Below are 20,602 nucleotides of genomic sequence, written 5' to 3' on the forward strand. Positions count from 1 at the left end.
GCCCCGTGGGCTTCATTCCACGGGGGAGAACGAAGGGCACAAGTTTTACAAATTAGCTTAGTTTTTCTGGAGTTTGATACAAAGGTTTTGTAGCTCCCCTTCCCCCTCATTCTCACTGCCCTCCCGGGGAAGGTGCGAGCAGTGCTGTATGAAGCTATTACCTTCATTTTCTGCAGCTAACCACAGGCCTCCACACCATCAATTAGTGTTCATATATCAGGTCTAGTAAGTCAGCATGTGACACTAGATCAAATTCTGTTAATTTCTCCATCCTCTGAATACTTTATAGCTATTAATTAGGGGTGTGAGCTGTGTGAAAGATGTTATAGAAGCGAGATCTGGAAATACAGACAGACAGATAAATCACAGGCAGACAGATGCTCGTCCCACTTTGCTTTCAGTGAAACACAGAACCTTATTTTAGAACAATGGAAAACAGCAACGTCTCTATTAATGATGCAGAAAAACATGAGGATCTTTTCTTGAGAAGAGGTTTATTAAGTAATACGTTTCTAGACAAATTCTGACACCCTAATTTACACCCCATCCTACTTCACTTCTAACTCTAACAAACTATACCAGATTCCCACTCCAATTGGCACGGCACCTCTCTGCCCGTGCATCCCTGGAGTGATTTTGACCCAAGCTCTAAAATCTGTTGCAGCATTAAGAATACAAAAAAGTACATGTAGGAATTTCTTTTATTACTATTTTAAGAGGCAAACTTAAGAAGTGATGAGAGCTGGCTTTGTCAGTCAGCTGGACTAGTAGCGTGGGAACTGCAGCAGAGAGGAAGCTTTGAATTTCAGCCAAGATGCAGTAACTGTGTATACCATACATTTCAATCAAGGAAAAACTGTCCATAAGGTCAGTTCTTACAGAGATCGAGGTCTGACTGTAACCCTTACTGGGTGGATGGATAGATGGATAACTAAAAAAAGGTATTAGAAATAAGCAGCGTACCTACAGAGGATAAAAATATGACATGGCCTCCAAAAAAGCTTACTTCCTACATGTAAAGCAAAGGAATACAGTGATAATTGTCAATCTCTAAAAAAATGAATTTTATTCTATTCTTCCCTGTAGAATGCAAACACCAGGAAGGGAATGGTCTATGTAAAAAGAAAACGTCAATACAATGACAACTGAGTAAAATTGGCAGCAAATAACATGCAGGCTGGAAATCGGACGAAAATTTCTAAATAGAAGAATGAAGTTCTAAAATAAATGCCAGTAGGAGTAAGGGCTTCACTAAGTTTAAGCCAGAGCTTGTTAAGTTCAAGATGAAAGTGTACAAAATGAAGTCTGCAATAGGAGAGGACTGGCCTCAGTGCTCCACAGGCTTCCTGACCCTCCTGCATTTCTCTAAGTTTCGCATATTACGACACATTTTTTTTTTCCCCAAAGTTCTGTGTTTAATCAGCCAGGACTAGTAGAGACGCCGAGATCCATTAAACTCCATATTCTGTGCATTGTTCTATAAATAGATCGAACATCATGTTCTTCAGCGTTGGATAAGATGAAATGATACAGTGCATTTGAAATGATGTTCTGTTGCTTTAATGGCGCCAAGGGTAAGGTAGGATTAAAAGGAGAGCCGCAGAGGAGAGGAGGGGAATCTTTCATCTCTGGAAAGTAATGAAGAGGCCCAAAATAAGATCAAGGTCTGACTGTAAGTGGTTCTATCAAATTATATAGGAATATAATGAGTTCTACACTATCTGATTTCCATACGCAGCTCTACCACATCTCCCCCAAAGCAAAAATGACAGAGTATTTAAACTTGGCTCAAAAGCTGTTTGCAACAAAGATTTGAGAGGAAGAAAAGTCCAAATGTGCATACTTTGTTTCTTAGGGAAAAAAAGGTTAAAGTGACAGAAGACAATCTGCAGAAACTAACTTTTCCAACACTGCTGTAACTCCCCTGCCTGCCTGTTACAGCAGCCAGATGGAACCGTGGCTAGCAGAATAACAACTAGTACTTATTATATGGGCCATTTGCTTTTTAAACAGCCATTATTTCTCTCAGCGTTCAAACACATGTAATGACCCCGAGTCCAAATTTGGCAGGCCAGCCTGCTTCCAGGCTTTGTTAGAGATGGCATAGCAGCTTCCCAGAGCCCTAAGTAGGGCAGATGATCAGTGTTGCCTGATTTTATTGAGGAAGGCACTCCACAGACAGTAGACTCATTTAATTTCTTGTCCACTATTATCTCTGAATGCTTTTTAAAAATGAAGAATTTTCCATTTTCTGCTTGGCAAGGAAGAACTACCACAACAGGCCAGGGAACTAAGCTATTTTCTACCAGATGAAGGTTACATCCATTCCCTTTCCAAGTTACATATGTGCACTGAGTTCCCACTCAGAAGTACAAATTGAAGTCTCTGCTGAATTCCTTTCTCAATTTTATGCTAAAATTAGTCAAAGGTACCACACACAAGATCATTTTTGGAAGGTGAGAACACAACTACAAGAAAATACTTTTTTGTCATTCCATGCTCTAAGCCCTGTTGTTAAGTCTGCAGAAACTCCTGTTTAAACGTACAATCTGCTTGTTCTCTTTTCCATAGCCTAAAATCAACCATGTTCTTTCCATCTAGAATCCAAGTCCAGACCCAAACTAGCCACAGATGCAGAGATATGCAAGAAAATTGAGCACTTACTGAATGGCTGTGGTATTTCACCTTGGAAATAAAAATCAGATCAAAATATTCTGTTAATTACTTTTGAGAACAGCTTCATTTCAGCCTTAAAAGACCAGTGGTGTACACCTGCACCACTGGACTCACTGAAGCAGTCAGCCATAGTTCTACTCATATTCAACTATTAGTTGTTTTAGGGAAAAAAAACACGAAGCACTGTTAATTATCTAGTGTAGCTGCACTTTCTGCCAGGAGTGCTCTCAGTGTGGTTTTAGCAGATCAAGTCAGATAGGATATGGACTGGAGCATCTCTCATGTGAGGAAAGGCTGTGAGAGCTGGGACTGTTCAGCCTAAAGAAGAGAAGGCTCAGAGGGATCTCATTAATATATACAAATACCTGAAGGAAGGGTGCAAAGAGGACAGAGCCAGGCTCTTTTCAGTGGTGCCCAGCGACAGGACCAGAGGTGATGGGCACAAACTGGAACATGGGAGGCTCCATCTGAACATCAGGAAACACTTTTTCAGTGTGAGGGTGACCGAGCACTGGCACAGGTTGCCCAGGGAGGTTGTGGAGTTTCCATCCTTGCAGATATTCAAAAGCCATCTGGACAGAGTCCTGGGCAACTGGGTCTAGGTGTCCCTGCTTGAGCCGGGGGGTTGGACCAGATGACCTCTGGAGGTCCCTTCCAGCCTCAAGCATTCTGTGAAGGATAATGCTAATAACAGCTCCAGCCCGAAGAGGGAGCAGGAGCAGACACAGGACCTGTACATGTAGTACCTGCCATACACGTGCTCCAGTCATCTCCTTGCTCAAAAGCACGGAAGATCTGGAAACCTGCAGAGTCTGGCTAATATGAAATTATGTCATAGGTTGTAACTTAATAGTTTATTATATCACATAAATCAAGAGTGAACATTATTTCCATAAGAACTAGATTAAAATCATCAATAAATAATAATTAGCTGTTTCCTGGGCCTGCCATCTGGTAAGCATTTTTCCTAGCCAGCAACTCCTGCTCTTTGCACTTCTCCAAAGCAGCTAAAAGATGAAGATAGGCTGTTCTTCCTTCTTTGTCATTCCCTTTGAGAAATGTAGATACCCAGGATGCTGATAGCCACTTACATCATCCTCGCCACCGTACCTCGCGTACACGGCTCACTGCCCGTCCTGCTTATTCTGAGCCTCCAGTTTCTTAAAAAGCAGTAAGGAGACAGAAGTTATCAAGACCTGCCTTCCATCCTGCTCTCAGGAACACGTGGGCTCCAAGATAACCAAATTAATCATTCTAACCTGTAAGTGGCTGTCATTAGTATTATTATTTTCATCATATAAATTATCTTCCAGATTAGGTCATATGCATTTTGAGATCCTGTGGTTTCCTAGCAACTCCTCTTACCACTCCACATGCAGACACAGTGTGCCGTTTTCTTTTCCTTTTTTAGACTCTCTGTGCAGGGGTTATATTCAGTAACAGTGATCTCAGGCCTGGCCCTGATGACCTCTAGTCTGTCATATTTGTGGGATAAGACGCAGAAGACAGCTATCCCTCCCCAAAGACAGTTACAGCAGGTGGCCAAAAAAACATGGTCCTCCACTTGTCTGTCTTCTGTTCTGCAGACCAGAAGTACTAAGCTCTGCAGGACAGGGATGACAGAACCATACCCACACGTGTTAAAAACTGGCAGAATCTGGAAGACCCCATCAGCCTAATTCTCTAGGCTTCTGACAGCAAAATATGTGACAGTACACAGCAGTTCCCTGCAAAACACTGCTGCTTCAAAGCATGTGTGGGGTGCCCTAAGTGCAAGGCTTTTGCCTCTCTAACTTACTCTTCAGCTGATCTGCCAAAGCGTACCTCTGCCGCTGGCCAATGCACTCCAACAGAGACCACAAAACTCCACTGAACCGGCCAGCTTTTACCCGCTGCCACGCTGTGCCCCGAGTCTCACACTGCTGCCAGGTGCCCTTCACGTCCTCAGTCACATAAAGCAGTGTCAAACCTCTGCTGCAGATGCCAGAGGGGAGTGCTCTGCTGCTCTTAAACCCTCCGTTCCTGTCAGGCATGATCAAAGCACTGCATCCCGCGTACACCTAGTAACGCCTGCGTCACGGGGTAGAGAAGCTTTCCAAATAATGCACAGTTACACACAGACTTTCACATAAAAACATGAGCTGTGGTTTTAGAGTTGTTTCTAGTGCAATGTGGGAAACTGTCTGGAGGGTCAAAGAAATTTTAGGCACCTATTTTAATTAACTTCTCTAGCTGAGTTAATCAAGATATCTACCAAATTTAATCACGATAAGGGTACAGAGTTAGGCGATGTGACTATCCTAGACAGCCTTTTGTGTACGGAGAATAGGATTAAGTTCTGTCCTGCCCCACTGACGCTTTTTAAAATAACAGTGTCTGTTCTAAACTACAAAAGCTATGGGGCTTAATTATTTAGATAGCTAGTGGCCCTGTTTCAAAGAAGAAAAGAGAACAGACCTCAGAAACGAACCATCTCCAGTCCATGTGGAGTACAGCTATTAATATTTGATCCCCTGCTAGCCTGGAGGCAAAGGGAATAATGCTCATTAGAAGAGCCTAAGACTGAACCCACTTTAACAACTGACTGAACTGAAGATGAGGATGAAACCTTTCCTGCTGCAGGTGAGGTGGGTAAGTCGGGGGACTCTCGTAATTCCTGCAGCAAAGGAGCTGATATTTTGTCAAGCAAAGAAAGGAAGTGGAACTCTTCTGCGGTTGCCATCAGAGCCTCACTGTAAAGACCATCACTGGATCCAATATCCAGTCCTGATTATGGAAGAGATAAGATAACTGCAAAAAGTAAGGAAAGTCATATACTTGCAAATGGAAGTAGTAATTTAATGGAAATGTAATTAACAGGAACAGAGAGACAATGCCATGTAACTGGGAAATGGAATATCCCTCAGTCCCTTATCCCCTGCTCTCTCCCCATAACGCATCTTCAATAGCAGTAGTCTCTGCATTTGTTCCAGACTAGTCTCAGGCCGGTCTTATTCAGGGCCTAGAGCAACACAGCAGTCTGGGGAGAGTCTTCAGAAAAACTGAAGATCCAATTTCATTTTCCTGTTGTATCCTCAGTCTGTGTCTTGCAAATACAACTCGTGCCCCTTTCACAGGGTGACCAGACAGCCCTGGGAGGTACCTCAGCCCCAGTACAGAGCTTCGCCAGAGATTTCACCCTCATATACTAACTTGGAATCTTAATGTTAAAATGGGACAATGAAATCTAGGTGAAGTATAGCAAAGAAAGTCAATTTTGGATGTCCTCATTTTGGGGTGTCAAAAGACGACCTATTTTTCAGACTGGTCATAGCTTGTGTCACCTAATTAAAGCTGCCAACTAGTGTCCTGTACATGTCTTTGCCTGAGAAATCGTCTGCTTAAGCAGAAGCTCTTAAGGTTAAGTAAATCTTTCAAATATTGAGGGCCAGAGTCACTCACGCATGTACGGTAATAGAGCTCCTGGAATTACTACACTCTTTGGACCCACTACAGATATTTGCCTCTTGGCTTTACTCTTCCTACAGTGTATACCCATTAGAACCTCTAATTAGAAAGGAAAATCACGAGTTCTGTGTTATTTAAAAGATTATGCAGCATTTTAAAATACAGCACAATGTAATTATTTTTTAATAGTCACAGCTATTTCATGTATTTACTTTTAATGGTGTTTGAGTCATAAATTAACAGCAGAAAAGAAAAAGGCAAATCAGCACTTGACAGAGAAGCAGGCAACAATTGAAAAGAAGAACTGAAACACTAAAAACTGTGTGATTAAAAAGGAAGAGGGCCTTATTAGTTTTTCTTGCTTGCTTTATTCTGGACTGGTTTTTATCATTTAACTTGTCCACCCGGAGATCAGGAAGGTCAGGGATAAATAAAAATGAGAAGAGTTGAACATCTGTGTTGTTGCAGAGTGACTTCTGTCAGTTTGTCAAGAGATGCATATTTTTGGACAGAGTATTATATTATCAGATATCAAAATTAATAAATAGTACTGCCATTGCAGAAGACAGAAGGAACAAATATGGTGCCTCTCCCTACTGCAGGATGATGAACGTAGACTTTTTCATTAGCATTTCCCAATATTAAATTAACAACCTATGCTACTTGACTGGTAAGTGGAACAAGTTACCAAACCTCCCTCTTGGCTCTCCTCCCTCTGAATTGAGCAGTGGCCTGTTACTAGCCACTGGTACTGCAGCAGCATCTCCACCATCCCTGGGGACCGGGTGCCACCACGCTAGCTGCAGTACAAGCAGAGCAAGTGACACCACAGATGTCAGAGCACAGAGCTAAAAGATAAAGAGAGGATTAAACAACCACGCACGTCAGAGAGAAGGTGAGCCACGAAAGCAACCCACGTGCAGAGCAGGGACACACCGCTAGATCACATACAGCCACACAGTCCTCCTGTGCCAGGAACACGTCCAAGACAAGTGTCTCTAGTTGCTGTGCGTCTCACCCAAAAAAAATTACTATTAACTTTTGAAAGGATAAACAAATCTGCAGGACCCCCTTTCTTATCTCCAGAAAGGCCATTAATGCTCTGTGGCAGAATATGTTCTTCAGACATACGTACTCATCCGACTCCTGGAGACAGGCCTGTGCTAGCTGTCCTCAACAGCACCTTGTCCTGCCCGCGCATCCCTTGTATTTCACCCCCAGGCCTTTTCAAGTACAAGGAGAACCCGAAATTTCCTTCCTCCTGGTATTGCCAGCACAGGACCGACCACTTGGTGCACCAAGGTGTAACTTCAGCTTGTTTGCCTTCTTCACAGAAAGCCCGGCTTGCGAGGATTCGAGTGGCCAAAACGGGCAGCTCCAACGCTTACCTCCACAGCAAGCGCAACGGCCTCCTGAACGAAGCCCTCGAGCTGACGGTGAGTGCAGAGGCAATAAATATCTCCTTCCACAGAGTCTGAGAAGCTCCCTATTCCCACTCCTCTCCCTGGGCTCCCTCCCTCCCTCTCTCCATTGCCACCTAATTGCTCATTAGCCAGGGTGGCAGCCTCACACATGGAATGGCGTTATGCTATAATTACGCTCTCATGTACTGTATGTGCCGTGTGGAGGGACAGCTGGAATCCAGCTGCAAGACTGGATGGGAGGAAAAAGCTTCCTTGGGCTCCTCCTTGAGCTAGGAAAGGATCTGACCTTCCACCAACGATCAGGTTCACGGCTCCCTCGAAGCTCTGTGTGCGATGGAGCTGTACTGGGTCTACCCACACTATAAATATCCATTCTCTTTCAACATACAGTTATTTATTTTTCAAGAGTCTCCCTCCAATATGGACTATCTGATCATGCCCAACAGGACAAGAAAATATTCCCTAGCTCCTGTTTCAGGCAGTTTGGTGGTGGGTTTATTTTTAACAGAAAGGCCTCCGAAGGCTAATACCAGCTATTCATGAGAAGAAAAGTTTTAAGTGCGTCAGATTGCTCAGCAGAATCAGCGAAAATGAGAGGAGGTTATTACATTAAGCCTGATCAACACCAGAGCAGGTATTAGCACTTTTCATGGATTTCATTTCAAATAAATCAGCCTTCCGTGCACACGGGGAGCAAAGAGCGAGATGAAGAATGCTTAATTGAGCCACAGAGCCACCCAGCACTTGTTTGTGCATCCTTACTGGGCGTCTAATCCTTCAAACGTCTACTATTCTCCCTGGCACATATCCTTGCGTTTGTGAAATCAAAGCTGAAAAACCTTTTCAGCTCATGGTGAAAGCTGCTCACTAGGACCCGAGCCCACTCCTACCCAGGCTCAGTGGGTACAGCATGCAGAGCGAAATTGCACAGCACCTTATTTTGCGTGTAGGATGCTACTCAGTGCAGACTGACAGAGGAATCTGGCCCTTTACAACCGGAACAGTTTTTAAACAGACTCTACAAAAACACTTCACATGAAGTACAGGTTTGAAAGGTAGGAAGCACAGATCAGTTTCTGTTCTCCCCTCCAAAACAAGTTTGATCCTTCTGGCTACACGTCTAACGTTGTCTCCTGCTCTGCGAAAGGCAGCGACACTCAGAAAATCTGTTTCTTGAACCATATGTTGTTGTTGAGCAGTTCAAGAAAAGTTTCTTTATCAAGAATATGAGAGACCAGGAAGACTGGTCACACCTAGTCCAGAGCCTTATCCCCACAGAGGAAAGGCTCGGGACTGGGATGCCAGCTCAGCAGAGGTTCTGCTACTTCATTACCCAGGAACATGCAAAAATTCGACTACAAATTTTAAAATTCCTTTCGAGCTTTAGACTTCTAGTTTTTAAAAATGCCAGAAGAGCCCAGCAGGGACACTCATTTTGCACTTGATCTTCCATCCTGTCATCCCAACAAGAACCTCCTCACTTCTCTTGTCAACCAAAACTCCCTGCCAAGACCGCTCACGGAAGAGCAGCTGACGCACCAATGCTTAAGTCCAAAATGCATGAGGTTGAGAGAAATATTTGGCTGAATGGGTTCATTTCCTGGCCCTCGCCCAAAAAATAAGTGGAAGAAGGGTCATTTTGTTGGCTACAAAGCTACTGTAGACACAGGAAGGAAAACAAAAACATTTCTAAAGAGGTTCCAGAGGATTTTTTTTATCCGTTAATAACTAAATTTAGATCTATAGTAGCACCTAGAGCAGGCCTTCACAAGCTTTTCTGAGTGCAACTTGCTTTCTGGTGGGCTTATAGCCCTAAATGCTAACATGACTCCCCCATAGCCCAGTAAGAGCCACAAATCCTACTTTGAAAAGCACTGAATATTGTGTACATTTGTATTAATACTTCGTAAGAAAATATCCCCACCCTAAGGAATGTCCTGTTGAAATAGTCAAAAGCAAAGGGTACAGGGAAGGAAGAATTACCCTCTACCTGTGACATATGGGAATATCATTTATTAAAATAAGAAACTTGCCAAAGCCATGCCTGGCATCTGCACAACCACCAGGAAATGATCTTGGACTACCTGAGGACTAGCCTCATACTTGAATCAAGAACCGAGACATGTCTCTCCACAGGTAGTGGCATTAATTAATTACAGAACATCCTTTGTTGTAAAGGTATACATGACCGTTTTAACTCCACAAGGCAAGATTTTACATCCTTTCATTTTATGGCAGGAGAACAAACTATTCTTAAGGAGTACAAAATGTGAATGACAGCATAGTCTAGCCAGCCAAGTCTTTTAAGCTGTAAAAATAAGAAGGAATGTGACGTAGTTGCTATATTAGGGACCAAAATATTATCTATATACTGTGCACATCCGTCAGTCAAATTAGTATCAAACTGCTTCACTGGTCAGGTACACATCCCATTTTGATACCTTGCCCAGGACTCATGCTAACTTTAATGGACTTCACGTAGCCAGATTGCCATAGGGCTGGTTTGCTACCCAGCAGTAATTCCAACTGCAATTACTATATGGCCATGACTAGATATCACCACTTCCATCATTAGCAGTCACACAGTACTGCGATCAACGTATAATTGTTTACAAGTGCCCAGCAGATTGCCCTGCAGTCTGACACCTTGAGGGTTTACCCGAGGAAAACAACTGCCCCAGAACATACCCTGGCTGTGGCTCTGCAGTCAAACTAATAAATTGAGAAATAAGGACTGTTCGAGATTCCGGAACATGTGCCAGAATGTCCTTTCATTAGCAGCAGAATGAATACACTGACACCATCTTTCAAGGGAACAGCATGTCTTCAGCCTGTAGCCTTGTATCAAAGTAAAGAAAAAGCAACGAACAGGATTTATCCAAGGACAGCAGCAGGAAGGAGTTCTGCTCCCAGCAAGGATACAGACTCTTGCTTCAGAAACACGTGATTTGTGGCATTTTGCATTTACCATCTAGACACAAAGTACTCAGACTGTTTTCTCCTCATTTCGAGAGATTTTTAGTGGGTTTTATGTCAGAAGTGCTCAAGGGATGGTGAGCTTCTTCCCATGGCAGCAGCCTACATATCCTCTTAGTGTTAATCTCCTTGTACTGCTAGCTGAAATTCCCTTTTAGCTAAAATGCTAGGAGGTGTATATCCCAGGAACAGTAGGTAGTGAGGTCCTGTGCCTTTTCACAAGCAGACCCTGCTTAGCCATAGATAAGCTTTATAGCCCTCCTCATGGGAAGGGACAGTCTAACCACTGAACCAGTTCATCTCAGTTCACCAGCACCCAATTTTGCATGCTGAAGCACTAACTAGAAGAGGTAAAATGGAAGTATTTTGGATTTCAGAACTGACACTACAGGGTGTTTCAGTCTCCCTCCAAGCAAGCAGCAGCTCAGTGAATGTCTTCCAAGAACACACTGAATGGTAGCTGGCATCAAATCCTTGCAAAACTGGCATCCCAGCTCAAAAAGCAAACCATCTCCTCTCCTCTACCTCCCCCCACCCAGCTTTTTTCATTACAGCCAGGCTCTTCTAATGAGGACACAGATTTTGTTTGCCTGCAGTAACATAGGTACCACCGAGGCAATCTCTATAGGTATGCATTCCTCAACAGTACCATCACAATGCCAAGCATTTGTGCAGTGCTGGCACTCTCACTGTCCTAGGGCAGTAATTCCTGCAGATCTAATTCTTAATTCGCAGGCTAGGACGTTCTCAGTAGTTGCATCCTCTTTGTTTCTGAACACATTGAGCAGACTGAAGAAAAAGCGAAAGGAAGATAAGGTAATTGCCATGTGCACTGATGCTACACTTTATTCCTGGTCGCTGCCATCCCTCAATCCACTTCCATCAGCAGCAAGCCTAGCCCCGGGACGGGAGGCAGAGGGAGAGACTAAGTTGTGCTGCCAAATTTAACAATTGGCTTAGGTCTTCTGCCAGAGGTATGGAAGCTCTGTCTTTGCTTTCACATTCCATTTAGACTTGCTCTCAAGCAAATCCTCATAAAAAGATGCTGTTTGCAATATGTGCTCTTTCTCTCTCTTTTTCCTCTGTTTTAGTGCAGCATCATATTTGCTTTAGGGCTTGCAAGGACCTTGGGAAATACTCCAACACAGACTTCAGCAGAGTCAGTAATCTCAGCAGGGTATGAACAGGACCTGCTTGATGTGTTAGCTCACCAGGAGGATTGCTAATAAGAAAAATGGAACTCGGTTTTTTAGGCCACTTCTAAAAATACTTCTGGGAATGCTCCATCTTCCAAAACAACAGCAACAAAAAAATCCATAACCCGCCTAAGATGCATTCCCATAGGAATCTATTAATTCTGTGTACAGTAAGTCAGCTTTCTTAATGCACCGGTTCAGCTATGTTTTGCATCTGTCGGAAACAGAGTTGTTCCTTCACTTAAGGATTACAGCACCATCCTGGAAAAGGCATCTAGAACACACACTTGCAGTGAATCACTGGGACACATGGGTGTATTTAAAAGCAATGCTTTAAGCAGAGTTGAATTTTTCCCCTTGAGCAACAGACATCATCTCGGCACTCCCCCCAAGACGTTCTGCCGTGTCTCCCATCCCAACCATTTTCTCTCTTCAACAGCTAGCCACTGCTGTTTCACGCCTAAGCAGAGATTCAAGCCACGCACATCAGTCTTTGACTTTCAGATCTAGGCATTACAGAAGACACCAGGCACTCCTTACTTATGGAGCACAGGGAAACATTTTACAACACCTAATTGCCATTTTAATGCATGCAATTGTCTTTGAAAATGCTAGTCATCAAAGACACACACAGGTTAATGTGTCACAAAATCACAGTTTCAAGATTAGGAGCTTAAGGAGTAGTAGTAAGAGAACACGCTTAACAACCCAGATTTTAAATCTACCACCACAGAACAAAGTGAGAAAAATAATCCTGACTCTCAAATAGCACAGAAACTCTAACAAACCCCTGTTGCTTCTTTTCCTTCCATTTCTGAGGCGTATCTGATCATCCGTTCATAGGGTGAGTGACATGCTGTATTTTAAGGAATGTAAGCATCTGATTCACTGATACAGTGCAGAAATCAAAACCACAGAGTACTGCATTTCTCCCCCTGCACCCAAGTTGACTAAATTAGCCCACTGCAGTTTTGATAAATGCTTGATGGCCAAGATTTCTGCATGAGCAAAACATTACACACATTCTGAACTCAAGCTCCTAACCTCCTATCAATTTTTATTTCAGCTGTTTCAAGCAAATCAAGCCCCTCAGCTTAATAAAAGCACAGAAATCGGTCCAAGATCTGTAGCTTATCCTAATCATTAATATCACTGCAGTCTGAGCAGTCTCTTCCCCAAATCACCACACACACACACACACACATACCTGATATAGAAGCTGAGAACCACCACCAAAAGTACCCCGAAAAGTCTTTCCAAGCCAGCGTCCTCAAATAGATGTGCCACGACCAGTTCATCCCCTCAACTCTTCCTAGGTAGGACCACTCCTTTAAATAGTTTTCCACCCTAAATACTCTCAGCTGTACCCAATCCCTTCCCAGCTGGCACAGGCTGCTTGCTTGACACACCCTACTCTCTGAATTAGCTTCCAAATTTGTTAGCCACATTTCAGCAGTTTGAGTACCCAGGGGAAACAGGGGAAAGCTGGTCCCCAATTGTACAAGTGTTGCTGTACCATGAGTCGAGTATCTGGATCGTGATGCCTTCGAAACAGGCTTGCCTTGTTCTGTTCTTGTGCTAAGTGATGTGCAAGGGTGTTCCTGGTCAGTTCACAGGGTCCTGGGCATTGTGTTACCAAAACATAAATCACAGGAAGCCATTCTACTGAGTGAAAGCCACAAGCCGTAAGAAACTAATGAAGATGGGACCTTCCTCCTCCTAGGGAACTGCTGCCACACTTCATGTGAACATAAACCCTTTGCCACTGCTGCACAATGCTTCTTCATTTGCCATACACTTGAACAGAATGATTTATATATATATTAACTCTTACCTAAGTAGTGCCCGCCTTTCAAAGAGGGCTTCACCACAGGAGGGGTTACACACCTTCAGGTTGCACTGAACCCAGTCCTCAAGACCTGCTGTAAACTCCCCACCAACAACCACGTACACTGACACGGGGAAAGAGCAGCCCCCTTTGGATACACTGCGGGTACAAAGGGTGGAAAACAACAGGTCATGCCCGTGAAGAGGAGAGGCAGAGCCAGGAGTCCTGTCTCTAGAAACAGCATTACAAAGTCCAAGAGGTGAAGCCTGGACTCACGTTTTTTGATCTGGTGTGCAGCCATGACTCAGGAGGCTTTGGCAGTAACACATGCACGTTCCAACAGGCCCAGCTCTGCCCAGCCCTGAAGGTCAGGCAGAGCCAGGCCTTCGGCTCAGCGAAAGAAAGACAGCTTGTGTTTTATCTGCTAACAGAGACCAGAGCTCAGGGTACATCCATTGGCATCCAAAGGTCATGTCAAGCTTAAAAGTCTTAATGTTTTTTTGAAAAATAAAACAGCACAGGTTCTTTTTTTTCCTTTACCATCTGGTTCCTGAGCCTTGACATCATATGTCAAACAATATTTCCCAGGTTTCCTCCACAGCTACAAAATGGCTAGAAACACGCTGGTGTTGAACCACAGCTGAGCTCCCTGCCCGAGTTTACAAGCCAAATCGTTAAGAAAAAAAATGAGGTAACCTCGTAAGAGTCATGAGAAAAACCCGAGAGCTGGCAACACTGAAATTGTTATCCTTATCCCTGAGAAAGCTAATGCTGATAGTTCTGTTTGTTTCACGGTTTTACACCTGGTTTGGGTTTTCGTTCCCCCTCTCCCCCCCTTTTCTGGCTATTTAGGGATCCACTGAAGATGAACAGCATATGACTAAAGGCACCTCCTTAATTGAAAGCCAACATCACCACCTGCTGCACTGCCTGGAAAAAACAACCGTAAGTAGCAACACAATCCTTTTACATCTTACTGGGTCTTTGTGCCTGGCCCAGGCTTCCCATGGAACAGACGTGCACACAGGTGCTCTGAAGGGGCACTCGGTTAGACATACTCAGTAGACCTACAAAACACTCAAGCCTACAAGAATATTCTGCAGTGGGATAAATGCACTTTATTTCACTGTCTTCTTTAAAATAAAAAATAATTACTGTGCAAAGGGATAAAGATGTGATTATCTGCTACTCCACACTCATGTACACCAGCACAAAGTCAGGACCAGGTTGCTCAGTCAGGTTCACTTGAATGCAAATATCTTTTCAGCGTGGGGTTAGGGAGATCCTATAAACAAGTTTACATTACTATAAACAAGTACATTAAGTTTAATTTTTTCAGTGCTTCTGAAAGAGAACTATACTGCATTTGTCCTGTGCTGTCAGTCACACATCATACACACTCATCGCTTGTGCTAATTAGTAATAAAGGACAGTTCTGCCACCTTAAGAGGAGGAAGCTGCTGCCAGTGACTCCAAACTACAACCTGGTCACCAGTGCCAAGAGGCTGGAAAAAATAACCTTTAGCCCTTTATGTGGCACAGAGCAGATGAACTCCATTAATGGGTTTAAAGGCTGCACATATCTTTTCTCACTCCAGTTCTGGTTACAAGAGCAGGCAATTTATCTCAAAGCCAGTCAGGCAGTTTCTCTACCACGACTTTTCTGTTCGTGTCATGTAAGGTGTTGGAGTGAGAATTTTATTTTTCATTAAGTGATTCTGCATGCAGAAGTCTCTTGGAACATTTCAGATATTTATTTGATACATATGTTTTACTTCCAGGTTTATATAAAAGGTTCTGCAGTAAAGGAACACATTATCTATACCATGATTCATTCTAGAAAAAAATGAAGAGAGGTTAACACTTGAAATATTCATGCCTTTTTCTATCTGCATCCATCACCAGATGTACTTTTGATTTCTGACTTGCAAGAGCTTTCTTTTAGATAAATCACCTTCACTTCCATAGTTTGGCTTATGCTGGAATAACCCCACTTAGGCTTCAGCGATACACTGGAAGATGATGACTGGTTAATGACAGTGACCCGCTGAGTCCAGCTGGTTCATCACAATGAGCTATAAAGGTCACACTCCAAGGACAGTGAACTGATTCTTCCTGTATCAATGACTACTGAATTTATAAGACTCATCTTGCCTTTATTTCTAGCAATTTTGGATGTTACTTAACAAGCAGATATTTCACAATCTGACTCTTTAGTTTAGAACTTTATGCTTCAAAGCTTCACTACTATGACCCACATTTCTCAAGAATACTTTCATTTGGAAACTTTAACAAATTGCCTGAAGCAAACAAAAGCTGACAGCCCTGCTTCCAGGGTCTGCCCCGGTAAGGCCCTGACTTCGTAAAGGCTTATAGAAATTCTGACCTCCACACAGGGCGGGTGGACACCCCTGGGAGCTGCATTACTGATGAGCCAGTTGGGGTGCTGGAATTAATGTTTGTGGATGCATTAGCCTACCTCACTAACAAAGCCAGACTGCCTCCAGCATGCAAGCCTGCTCAGACAGTGAGTCTCAGTGGATGAAAATGTTCCAAACATTGCTTTTTTCAGCAAAGAATGGCAATAACAGTGATACTTTGAATTTTGATTAAAACCTAGAGGGAGAATCTGCACAATATTTAATGTGGGTTTTCCCCCATTTTTCAGCCAGTTATTACCATGATGGTGCATGAAATCATGTAGCACGTTTGGATTCTGGTCTGAAATTATCAACCAAAACAGTTCAATCAGCTTGTGTGGAAATTCTATAGTTCACATAATCTATTAAAATACTATACAACAGTTCTCACAAAAATTTAAATCGTAGTAAAAGAATTTTTAAATACTAAAGAGTCATTTTGTGACCAAGTTGCAGGAATGGAATGAGGAATGTACCATGGTCGCAAACTTGTTTCAATGGGCAATTCACCTTTCCTTAAACAAGGCAGGATTCTAAAAGTACATAATTTATCATCATGGTACTTGCAGTCGTCACTAGCATACAGCCTCACAACTGAATGGCTGTGAATGGCTCACAAATCTGGTGTGTCAGATGACAAAGAGACCCCAAAGTACTTCTAGCTGCCAGAACAGCGGTTACTTTATCATATTAACTCAACAGATGGAGTTTGCTCAAACAAAAGGAGATTTTTTCCACTCGTTCCAACTCCCAGATGGAGTATGGACGTTCACATGCCATGTTTTCTCTGAATGCTGAGTGCATCAAATCCAGTCCTTCAACCCAAACCTTTCTTCTGTGTTCCCACAGAGTATGATCAAAACCCATCTCCAGTGGTGACCCAATGGCAATACAATTCCAATTCGTTACTTGTGAATCAGCAGCTGAAAACTTTGTTTTCCTTTGCCTTTGGCTCTCAAAACATCAAAGTAATAAAGTTGCTGCCAGTTTTGTTCTGTTTCCAAGAACATAACATTAAAAAGCCCAAGTGTGAGAAGGAAGGAACAAAGAGGTCTGATTCAGGAAAGGTTTGGTGAAGAGAAGGTCCGGTTGCCCATTCAAACTTGAGCGAGCCACCTGGAATGCTGAGGCAATAGATGCAATGCTGGGACTAAACTTCTGAATGCCAGAATGGACAATCAATTGTGTTTTTATCTTCTGTTGGCATGTTGTCCCGTAGGGATTGTCCTATCTTGTGGATGATCCCCTGTTATCTGTACGAACTTCCACCATCAAGGTATTTCCTTTTTAATTCAATCTGTTTTCTCTATGGTCTCTGTGACGTGTCTGGAGAGTGTTTGCTTCCCTTCTCATTCCTGGTCTTGTCCTTGGGAGTTTGTGCACGTGGCTCTTGGCTATCCCGTGCTCGTTTCCTGTGAGAGCTGTTAGTTGTTCCAATGAAAACCGATGGCTGCCTTCACCATGGTTGCTTTTGTTTCCCATCCTTTCTGATGCTGACAGGGACTGGATAAAGTATGTTCACTAGAATTACTTGGGTGTTCATAGATGCACTTAAGAGTTCTTTCTTTCAGGATTCCTTGTTCTTTAGGACAAAAACTCTTTACAGAATCAGCTTTCTGAATTTCCTTCCCCTATACACTTCCCACTCTCACCTGCCACGTTTATTTCCACTCAGCTAACAGCACCCAATGAACTGCAGGTATGCTTTGCACCCAATAGCCAATACCAGCAACATCCTGCAATTAAGCTATATGTCAGGATGGTAATCCAAATACAATACAATCCTGTCCTTGTGGACAAAAAAAAGGAGCCTAAATCTCCTCTGGGGTTTCATAACCACATGGCATTGCAGACTTTTTGAAGCCACTTCTGGAATCCAGTCACAAAAATGAAATGAAATTTGAACACAATGTATTAACCATCTCAGACTACACAAGCAAGGCAGCATTGATACATGATCATGCTTTTGTCACTGCAACAGTTGCCTTTATTCCCCTAGTAATTCAAGAGAGCAAAATCTTCTCTTGGTTGCAGTGAGTGGAAGGGCAGAGTCATTTCTTTTAAAGATCTGCCTAGTACCAATATTTTCAGGCACAGAGGCAGAGAGCTTCTTACACGGACAAGGGGCTGACACATCCCACCAACCTAGCAAAAGGTGCCGTTGAAAACAAACTGCTATTGGGCCAAAGCTGTTGGTGTCACCAGAGAGTAACGGCACTATTCTTCTCCCTGCCAGAACCACGAGTTCATAGATGAGCAACTGTTCGAGCAGAACTGCATGGAGAGCTCAATGCAAAACTATCCTTCTTCTCGGAGCCCCTCCTTGTCAAGTCACCACGGACTGACCACCTCCTGCTGCTCTCGCCGTAACAAGAAGACCACCCACCTTCCCAACTCCAGTGTACCAGCCACTCGCCTCCGGAGTATGCAGGAGCTCAGCACCATCCACATCCAGTGCAGTGAGCAGCCCTCACTTACAACAAGGTACAGTAAGTAGGCTCTTCATGCTAACTACTGCATGCAAACTTCTGAAGTGCATTATCCAACTGAACATTCTTGCAGGCCTGTTCTCCAGCCAGGGAGAGGGGTCTAGTGCTGGGAGCATCTTTGTTTCCCTCCTTCTAATGACAACCCAAGGAAAGCGGCTCTGAGCTGTTCCAGGAAGAACCAGGTCAGACGCTAGTGCAGCCCTCCTCCGGCCAGACTGGACACAGAAGAATGAATTCCAGCTGAAACCTGCCTATGAAGTGCTAATCACACAGGCAGGAGCCAGCAGTTCCCAGTTGTGAGCCACTCACCAAAGCTGCCTCAGGACTACTCCACAGCCCACCTCCCAGATAGCCCAGTACTTCCAAGTACTTACTGGGAGAAGGCAAAGACAACTGGCTGATCAGTGTCTGTCAGCAAAAGCTGTTGGAGAGCTGTACACACTGACATGGTCCACCAGGGACAACCACTTCACTGATTTTCATTGTCCAAAAGTCTAAATCACAACTGTAACCATCAAGCATCACTGGGAAACAAATAAGGAGGAATTTCACAATGGTGTCTTAGTAGCTGCCACCTAAAAAGCCATTAGTGACACAGGTGAAGAAGTGTCTCAATAGAAAATTTTGAAATTTTCATTTTATACATAACTTGCTGAAAAAAAATCATTTCTTCACCATATCTTTCTTGCAAATATTAAATTACTTTCTAAATCCCCACCAGCCCATTAAGCTTCTTGTGCACTGGGCTCTTTTTGAACTTACCATTCTACACCTCCCCACTCCTATCAAAGGGATCTAGAAACTGAAACAAAGCTGCCTTTAGGGCAGCAAGCGATTACTTTGTGCCAGGGTGAAGTCAGAAGGGCATTTCAGAGAATGAATTATGGATGAATAAGCACAAAACAAGTCTCTGGCTATTGCAGTTTCAAGGTTACAATAGCTGAAACCAGCACCTGAAACAGTAGTTCAGGGGAATGTCAGCTATTCTGCCTGTTTCAGTGGGTGCTAAATCAGATGCCAGTGATATTTTAAATGTCAACACTGTTCGTTACTTCACTTCCTTACCAAACTGTGTAAGAATGGAGAGAGAAAAAAGCTTTTAAGTTGTTCTTCATGTGGAATGCAACTAACTGGGTGTACTGGTTACCACCGGCAGAACCACCCAGTCCCTAAGCCTGCCCCACTCTCAGCTTGTGACTGAGGCAACGGGGGAGCAGAATGGGTTCTGCTGTGCTCTTGGGATGCTTGAGCGACCAAGAAACATCCTCTTGGTGAGTCACTCTGAGATAACAACAGCAATAGCTTTCCAACTGGGAGCTTTACATTTTAAAAGGACAGGCCTTGTGTTTAAAATGAACATGTTGGGCTGGTAATAGCAGACTCCTGTAGCTGTGCAGATGCACAGAAATCAACCTATCATTTTCCCTCTGTAATTAATTATAGGATGCAATTGATGCAGATCTAATAAGAATGCTCCCAGCTGCCAGACCCTTGAAACTACTGCAGAGAGATGAAAAAAATAGAAAAGATCAAGGGACAGTGAATTTGAAAGAGGCATTTGAAATGCAAGGAAGACAACATCTCTTTCTCAGAAAGAACTACCTGTGCTCTGAAAAGATACAGTACACAGGACAGTATATTTAGATGTCCTCTTAATTAAAGTAGAATTATGTAAGAATGAAATGGAAACATAGAACGATTTGCCCTGTGAAAAGCTGAATCCTAACCAGGGGGAATATTTTAAGAAGCTTAGTGTAATCCGGGTAGAAATAAATGATGCCTTGCAGGAACTGTGGGGAACATATAAGTGGAGTCTTCTGAATATTTCAGTGCCCTTAGTTCAGACGAATAAGACACTGATTAAGAACAACCACCATTCCCATCCTCCTTTCTACTGTCCGGTTTTTAAAAAAAAAGCCAAACACTAAATTTGTTTTCTAGTCGTTCCAGTCTCAACATGAAATCAGATGATGGGCTGAGACCGAACTGCAAAACTGCCCAGATAACGACAGCCATCATCAGCATCCCCACACCGCCGGCGCTCACGCCAGAAGGCGAGAGTAGGCCTCCGCCCAGCAGCCCCGGCCACTCCACGAACATTTCCACCACCACCACAAGCAACATAGTCAAGGTCTCTGCCTTGTAA

The 20,602-nt window shown here is 43.4% G+C and overlaps 1 protein-coding gene across 2 annotated transcripts in view; it reads left to right on the forward strand.

Moving 5' to 3' along the window:
• KCND3 (potassium voltage-gated channel subfamily D member 3) overlaps nucleotides 1-20,602 on the forward strand; it is a 100,577-nt gene extending 79,975 nt beyond the window's left edge. The window contains exons 3-7 of one of the 2 annotated variants that reach the window (XM_068419364.1): nucleotides 7,458-7,559; nucleotides 14,400-14,492; nucleotides 17,187-17,243; nucleotides 18,204-18,451; nucleotides 20,398-20,602. In XM_068419364.1, the coding sequence (XP_068275465.1) occupies nucleotides 7,458-7,559; nucleotides 14,400-14,492; nucleotides 17,187-17,243; nucleotides 18,204-18,451; nucleotides 20,398-20,602 (705 nt within the window). The remainder of the gene's footprint in view (nucleotides 1-7,457; nucleotides 7,560-14,399; nucleotides 14,493-17,186; nucleotides 17,244-18,203; nucleotides 18,452-20,397) is intronic. The other variant, XM_068419365.1, reaches the window with a different exon arrangement.

The sequence above is a fragment of the Nyctibius grandis genome, chromosome 27 (genome assembly GCF_013368605.1).
Source record: "Nyctibius grandis isolate bNycGra1 chromosome 27, bNycGra1.pri, whole genome shotgun sequence".
Classification (NCBI taxonomy): domain Eukaryota; kingdom Metazoa; phylum Chordata; class Aves; order Nyctibiiformes; family Nyctibiidae; genus Nyctibius; species Nyctibius grandis.